The sequence below is a fragment of the Nematolebias whitei genome, chromosome 13 (assembly GCF_014905685.2).
Source record: "Nematolebias whitei isolate Nwh7 chromosome 13, NemWhi1, whole genome shotgun sequence".
Taxonomy (NCBI): Eukaryota; Metazoa; Chordata; class Actinopteri; order Cyprinodontiformes; family Rivulidae; genus Nematolebias; species Nematolebias whitei.
Window position 1 is genome coordinate 22,254,415 of NC_056510.1, and position 8,476 is coordinate 22,262,890.

The window sequence follows — 8,476 nt, forward strand, 5'->3', positions numbered from 1 at the left end:
TTATTATTATTATTATTATTATTATTATTATTATTATTATTATTATTGAGACAATTAAATACTTTAGGATTTTCATTCAGGAGGAAGTACCAGACTGCAAATGTACTCACACTTATTCATTTAAAGCGCAAGTGCGTAGTTGAAACATGCTATAGTGTTTAGACGAAAACTGTTTGCTCGTCATCTTCTGCCTGTCTAGCTGCCTGACACTTTGCCTGAAGGAATTGCACATTGTCGCTGACTTCTCTTTAACTGCGCGCAAACTATTACTTATTTTACCACTGAAAAGTCTTTGTTAAACAGCGAATAATTGTTCAGCTTATTGAGTATTTTTTTTTCTTCATTCAAAACACGAATAACGCTCTTCCCGTGTTTCTTTACGACTCCGGTTAACTGGCTAGCTGTGAGCATAGCTGCCCAAAATACCTCCTTAAGGCCCCCTTGCTTTGTATGGAAGCGCTCAGCATCACCAACGGGGTGAGAGCTAAATTATTGGTAACACAATTAACACCAGCTGCGTATAATGTACACGCTTATAATATATGTAGTTAGCCGTGTTTTTAGTCTATGTAGGTTAAATAACAAAACTGTTTGCTGTAATTCACGACAACAGTGCTTATTTTTAGTCTGGAGCTAAGTTAACTTCAGGTTCTCACTTCGCAACCGTTATTTTATTAGACCTCTTTTAAGCCACGTGAAACAAGCTGTTGTCGTGTTGTCAACAAATGTCACTATAAGTGTTTTTAGACGCCCGTGTTTGCAAGCATGCTTTTAAAAGTAATAAACTGTTAACTACGTGGCACTTCTTAAAGTCAGGAGCTGAGCTGACGACGTTCATGTGTGAAAATGAAGAAGGTCTTGCTGCTGGCACTGCTGCTGCTGAACATACATCCAGGTGCATCAACACCCAAAGGTGTCACTGCCAGCCTTAAAGCCAAATGGAGCATGACACCTTTCCTTCTGGAGACAAGGTAGGTGCAGTGTCCTGACATTGATGCAATTATCCAACAACAAAAAAAAAAAAAATCAAACTACAAACAGCTACATTTATCTTTATTAATTCAGAAGAGCTTTTTTTGCACGAGTTATTGCTCCACCAGTCACCCAAAACGATGGAGAAAATATAATCACAACTTATAATAATCACATCAGTAGCCAAGTTTTCAATACTTTAGTTCAAGATGTAATGGTAAATGGACTGTACTTAACTTTTCTATCTAATCAAGATACTCAAAGCGCTTTACAACACAATCTGTGTCCTCGTTTACCCAGCCATACAGCACTCTAAAGCTAATCTGACTCTGTACTGACTAATCAGTGCTTTAGATCACATTTATACACCGATGGGACACACATCGGAGGCAATGAGGGGTTCAGTGTTTTGCCCAGGAGCACATCAGCATGCGACTGCTGGTGGATTCAACCCCCCATCTCACCCATTGGAGGACGACTGCTCTAACCACTCAGCCACAGCTGCCCCCAATGTTAGAAGTACATACATTTTTCTATATTTACTCAGACATTGGCAATGAATACTAGGCTGATTAAATGGTTCTATTTTGTATGGGCTTTGCCCTTTAAGAGCTGCCACTGATGGATCTCACGCTTCTACCCCCACTATACTGTATGTTCTCTATATGTGCAGAAAAAAAGAAGAAACACTTCACAAACTTTACAAGTTTTTGAATTGTAAGTTTATTTATATGGGTGCCAGAAAGTACTGGTATATATGTAATTTTTAAATTTGTTTAAACAGCAATGTATTTAATAAATTACATATATTTCTAAATTTGACTGAATCAGCAATAGTAACTTGTCAATGTACACAAAATTAGCAAAACTACTACATGCAAAAGTATTTATTATTTAGCAAAAATTGTTGTTGTGTACAAGATAAATTATTCTTAAAAAAAATGCTACATTTAAGCTATTGTTCAACGCAAACCCAAAGGTGGTAGTTGCTCTCTTTTAATCAGTTTAGATAACTGTTGTTTTATTTTCTGTATAAATGTTCTTTCAAAGTTTGTTTAATTTAAAATACAAATACACTCTCCAAACGATTCACACCCAGTTTCCAACATACAAACGCAGAACATAACTCAAGCCTCCTCGGCTGAGAGAAGTCTAAAAAGTAACTTGCTCATTTTCAGCACAGAAACTTTTATTGGCATTTTTATTGTTTTTGTTGTTACAAATAATTATATATATGTCATATAAAAACAAAATGGGTGGGTAGTAATTGCTCTCACATTCATAAATGACGACAAAATGTTTTAATACACTCGTCCAAAGTTATATGGTATAGTCTCCGTCTGTCAGTAAACTTTCTCTTGTCCCATATAGCTACTGATCCTCTCAAAATAATTTAACGAAACGTCATACACATATGCATCATCACTAGATGGAGCGCTATGTACACATTTCATCACCCTAGCTTCAAGGTCAAAGTCACAAATCAAGGCCAAAGGTTCAACAAGGTATTAACTTGTTTGGGGCCATAACTTCTGATTCTCTCAAGATAATTTAACAAAACTTGAGACACATTTGTTCCACCACTGCATGCCACGTTGTCTTTTCATCAGTCTGGCTTTAAAGTCAAGGTCAGAAATCAAGATCAAATGTTAGATAAGGTCTTTGCTTGTCCGAGCCATTTCTATATGTCCCTGTATAATGGTTTGTTGATGAGCGTATAATGTGCCATGTGCGGTACTCTTCTTATCAATTTATCAACTCTAAAATTGTTACCACCGTCCCACATCCAAAGTGATTTGTTTACAGACAAAACAGTTTATATTAAAGTCACAAACATGCATGTTTGTATAAATGTTGGGACAGTTATTTCCAGAAAGTGTTGAATTATCACTGGGACTGAACTGTATTAGATGAAACACTGTAAACTGCAGTGGACTTGTCTACTTCTCTGCTGTTGCTCCCTGAGATGATTTTGTTGTGAACTGCAACTAAATTGACCTGAATTACATTTTACTTTGCTTTCCTTCTTTGCAGTGAGTTTGTTGGAGAAGATGGGAATGATAAATTCTGGCAGTTTGTTGAAACGGTGAAAGAACTCACCGTTTACAAGCAGGGAGGTTCGTTCATTGACACTCATTTTGCAAGATAAACACTTTATTTATATGCAGCAGGTTCTAAATGGTAATTTTGGTCTAAGTAATTCATCTCGACTTTAAAAAACCCTCATTTCTATTAATGCTGATCTTACAGAATCTGTCCGCTCGTATTACAACTTGATCATCAAGAAGGCGGGCCAGTTCCTCACAGATCTTCAAGTGCATCTCCTGAGATTTGCTCTGTCCATGAGGTCCTACTCACCAGCTGTTCACGCAGCCCAGCAGGTAGGTTTTATTATCCCTTCATGTCTGTACGTTTGTTTGTCTTCTAGAAAAATATCTCATGAACCACTAAACAGTTTTCAATGGCACTCTCAAAAAAAGTAATTAGATGTAGCTCTAAGACCTAATAACTTTGGGAGTCATCCTGAATTAAGGTGGCTGCCACAGCCAATCAACCTCAGCAAACACAAACAATTCAGTCAATTCAGTTTTACAGATATTGATTCAAAATTGAAGTAGTAGCTGAGAGTCATTACAAAAAACACAGTCTGAGCACGAACAGGTCATGCAAGATCTTTGTTTTAAATCTTTTTATGGAAGGCAGCAGTCAATGTGTATGATGTCACTTGGGAATTTTAGTTTTATTGTATTTGTTATTTACTAGCTTGCTACTTTTCAAACAATAATTTTAGCTCTTACTAAAGGGTTTCTTGCTAATTTTATGTTACAGAGCAAAAATAAGTTCAGCATTTGATTTTCAAAAGGGTTCTTTTTTTAAATTTTATCCCTCATTGTTCCAAATATGCAAATATTTCAGACATTAATCTGAAGTAAATGTTAAGGCATGCATTTTCGTTGTGCTTGGTGTATACATCAGGCTGGTTTGAAGCTCATAAATATGTAACAACCAAACCACAACACCTTGCTTTGGTCACATGAAAATCATTCTTATTTGAAAGGAAAGCATCAAGAGAGAAAACATGAAAAGCACGTAAATGTACTTGTTCTAAATTACACTGATTTTGTGTATCAAGGTGTTTTTCTTTGATTGCACAAAGATTTATAAGATAATGGACAAAAACACTTCAGATTTTGGCCATTTAAGACATGCACAATTATGAAGAATGAACACTCCATTCTGCCTTGAACAGATAGCCAGTGATGAGCCTCCGCCTGTTGCGTGTCCTGCCTTCGTCTCTGTCCATGGTGAACACAGCTGCAGCACCAAGGACATCAAGAAGCTTCTTAAAGCTGCTGCAGGCAGGTAACGTAGAACTGAACTCTTCTCTCGATAAACTGAATCCTTCACAGAATAAAACAATATGTCTTGCTTTGAATCTGTTCAACAACTTCCCTGATTTTTTTGCAGGCCTAAACCGTACTTGTACAAGAATGATCACACGTATCCAGGAGTGAATCAAACGGACGTACCAGTTGTGATCCTGTATGCTGAAATTGGAACCAAGAAATTCAGCTCTTTTCATAAGGTGCTGTCAGAGAAGGCAGAGGAGGGTGTTCTTATTTATGTCCTGCGGCACTTTGTAGCGGTGAGTTTTTTTTTTTTTCCACTGGTTTTACTCAAAGTTAGGGTTTACCAGGACTTTAGGTTAATAAGTTATTGCTTTATTAAACACATGTTTGTGTTCTTGATTTTGACAGCAACATTTTGTGATGTGTTTTAAAGGTTACATTTATCTATCTTGTTTGTTACGGATATAAAACTCTCTTTAAATAGATAGTTTGGACTCCATGAAGTGGTGATTTTTGCAGAAGTTGTGAAGAATCAGAGTTTAGGTCTGACTGCACCGATGAGCTAACAGCTAGTCTGAATGTAAAGATGGAAGCGGATTGCTGCTTTCCTAAATCGTTTCAAATCTTTAGGTTTTATAGCGATTCATTTGAACACTTATTTTGTAGACCTTTATCAATTTCTTAATGCAAAATGATCTTCTAGGGATTCTGTGCATATTTGACAATGCAAATAGCAGCAGTAGCACTTCTAGTGCATCCTGGGGGTGACTTCTGTCGGGAATTTTCTCTTTCTGCTGAAATAACTTTGTAAATAGTTATAGCTTTCACTTATTGGAAGATTGCAGTTGTTTTGAGAACATCTGTAATTTATTTTGGAAGTAGATAAGTTGTTCACACTAATCCTTCACACTTTTATGGTTCCTTTTTAACCTTTTCAGGTTCAGCAAAGTGCTTTACATTGTAAGAAGCATATAAGGGACAGTGGGGTGGGGGGATATTAGGTTAATTGTCTTGCCCAAGAAATGTTCTTTGGATAAAATAACAGTGATTTAAACTAACATAGACATACAGACATTAAAACCTTGCTTTGCTTGTATTTGCTGCAGGATCCAAAGCCTCAGAAGGTGCTTTTGTCTGGGTATGGTGTAGAGTTGGCTATCAAAAGCACAGAATACAAAGCTGTGGATGACACCAAAGTAAAAGGTTGGCTGGTACTTTATCAAGCAGTGTCTGCTGGTTCCTACTGGGCCAGAGCCCATTAAACACAAGTCTTGTTTTGTAGATTCAAAAACTGTACTCACTGCTGAGGATGATGATGATGAAGTGCAAGGATTCGTTTTTGCAAAACTAAAGTAAGTTGCACAACAGGGCTATATTAACTACACAAATGGTGTTCTAGCTTAATGTACTTTTTTGATAATTTGTTTTGAGGAAGCCCAGTTTAGAGATAAAATACTAACCTTGTTTTATATTTCTCTACGTCTCTTAAGAAAATCCCATCCTGAGCTTCAGGAGGAACTTGGTGAGCTCCGAAAACATCTCCTGGAGAGCACCAGTGACATGGCCCCTCTTAAAGTGTGGGAAATGCAAGGTATTACTGATTTTACTGCTTTAGTTTGAGCTAAAGCTACACCAAATATGGAAACCTAAAAACCAGTAAAACATGATTATTCATGCATGTAGTAATTATTTTGAATAAATGTAATTATTTGTTCACATGCCCATATTATTATAAATGATGAACAAACTAGTAGTGATGCAGCTTGTTCAAAAATGTTTTAATATGAATGGAAAAATAGTTTTTATTTGATAACAACCTACGCAGAGCCAAGCAAAGTCCATGTGATACAAACATAACCCCCTTTTTAATTTGTTTAGTCTATTACTGAACAGCTCTCACGTGACTTTTTCTTCAATTTTACAACCTGTGCCCAAATTTCCAGAGTCCATTCAAACAGCTTTATGATCCTTGCTTCTCAGTTTTCCGCTTTAATTGTCCACATCAACAGCTGCTAAGACTAAATGGTGCATTTGGACACACACCTCATTTTTCAGAAATATATTTTTAAATAGCTTATGTAGATGAACAGATGCTGATATATTCATCAATTAAAACGGGTTCACTCATCTTTCTGGACTGGATAAAACGTGCATTGAATTCAATGAAATGTAACGTGAGACGTCATTTTTCTTTGACCCATCAAAATGAATGCGGTCATTTATTTTACAGAATCAAAGTTTAACATCAAACATTTACATTAATTTGGCAGAATATGAAAACAACAACATAATTAATCAGCTTTTACAACCAGGAAACCATACGGCCATGGTTTTCCGTTGCTTCACCACAGACATTAATGAAAACATCTGGATTAATTTTCTAGCAGAAAGGAGAGTTTAAAGATGGAAAGATGAAGTTTATCTGAGAGAGATGTGTGAGGGAATTTGTCTGTTTTAACCAGAACAGCACGCTCCATTGAAATCAGCTTGGGCCAACGGTACGCTTGGTCGAAATAGAACTTTTACCTTGCAGACGATAGCTTCAGCGTCGGTGTAGAGCTCTTCTTTTGACTCTTTTCAGCGTCTCCGTGAGAACAGCTAAAAACCTTAGGAGTCGTGTGAGGTTATCCAAACAGAAGTTATAATTCCCAAAATCGTCTCTGGTTCAGCTTGTTTGGTTTAGCAGCATCCATGAATGCCTGCGGTTGCATTCACGGACTCCCAAACTCCCTGCACTCTGGATTCCACAACTCTTGAACTCTTCTGGAACTCTTCTGTTGAACTCTACTGGAACTCTGGGAAGTTGCCACATTTAAACGGGCTATACTTCCGGTTCATTTGAGAGCTTTTTGATTGGTGGATGGACCAGAACAGAGGTGTGGTTTGTGATGTAAGGTGTTATGGAAAGTCAAGGATTGTTTAAGAACAGACAGAAAGATATCATGGAAAAACCAGACTTCGTGGTGCCACCTCTCCTGTATCTTGCTGTAAAAGTTAAACATGACATTGCTTTTCAGTAAACTTTCTAGTTGACCGAAGCTTGAACTTTAACACCCTTACAACTTTGCTCATTGAAGACAGAAAAATCAAGAAATTGAATCATTACTCTCTAACGTTCTCTAACTTGATTTCACTTTGAATTGAGGACTAAAAATCATTACTACTGTTTAAGTAAATAAAAATGAGTAGTTCACTTCAACACGTAAACATTGTTTGAACTAACACAATTTGATTATCAAACATTTGTAAAATAGTAATGATCATAGAGAATTGTCTTTTCCACTTGATTAATTCAAGACAGAAAGTCTCAGGATGGGTCAAACTGTATTTCTGGATTCAAATCAATGAAATGACAGTTTCTGTCCATCTGGTCAGTTTTGACATCAGGCTTAGTCCACTACACTTACAAAGGTTGTCTTTTAGGGTAAAACTTTATTTTTTTATTTGAAAATACCAACATTGGTCTTGTTACATCTGCCAAGGAGGTTATGTTTTTGGTAGCGTTGATTTGTCTGTCTGTCTGTCTGTCAGTCTGTCTGTCTGTCTGTCTGTCTGTCATTCAGTGCGTGAGTGTGCGTCGGATTTTGTCAGAGGTGTGCGCACTCCGAGTTCTTCTAGTTTTATTAGTGTTTTGTACTGTAGTAACTGTAGTGAAAATTTTTTAACAACAATTTCATTATCTTTTCCAGTCAATTTGTAAATTTTGTCAAATAAATTTCTTTTTACATGTAAGAAGACATATTGAATATTTTATCTTGCTTTATTATAGTATATACAGTAGTCCCTGGCTACTTCACGGTTCGTTTATCGCGGACTCGCCTCTATTGCGATTTTTCAAAATGAGATCGGCATGACATTTTTATTTAAAATAAATTATTTTAAATTATTTAGCCCCTGCTGCACATTTGTGCAGCCCAGAGATGCAGAAAAAGCTCAATGCTGCAGCTTTGTGCAGCCCTTACTGGTGCAGGATAAACTTCCTGTTGCAGCTGAACAGCTGAACAGCTGATCAGTTGTTCACCAAAGTGGAGAAGTGGGCGTGGCCAAGAGCACTTGAAGCTTAAATCATGACATTATGAGCTCTTTTAGAGTGTTTAGAGTTTAGAAACATTGTTTAGAATACCGCAAGAGTGTGGGAAGGGTTTAAAATGCCT

At 36.8% G+C, this 8,476-nt stretch overlaps 1 protein-coding gene across 1 annotated transcript in view; it reads left to right on the plus strand.

The window, feature by feature from the left end:
• Positions 1-846: 846 nt before the first annotated feature.
• Positions 847-8,476, plus strand: part of uggt2 (UDP-glucose glycoprotein glucosyltransferase 2) — a 46,264-nt gene continuing 38,634 nt past the window's right edge. The window contains exons 1-8 of the mRNA XM_037686166.1: positions 847-971; positions 3,007-3,089; positions 3,223-3,353; positions 4,223-4,335; positions 4,441-4,618; positions 5,429-5,525; positions 5,605-5,674; positions 5,813-5,913. Coding sequence (XP_037542094.1) covers positions 847-971; positions 3,007-3,089; positions 3,223-3,353; positions 4,223-4,335; positions 4,441-4,618; positions 5,429-5,525; positions 5,605-5,674; positions 5,813-5,913 — 898 coding nt within the window. The remainder of the gene's footprint in view (positions 972-3,006; positions 3,090-3,222; positions 3,354-4,222; positions 4,336-4,440; positions 4,619-5,428; positions 5,526-5,604; positions 5,675-5,812; positions 5,914-8,476) is intronic.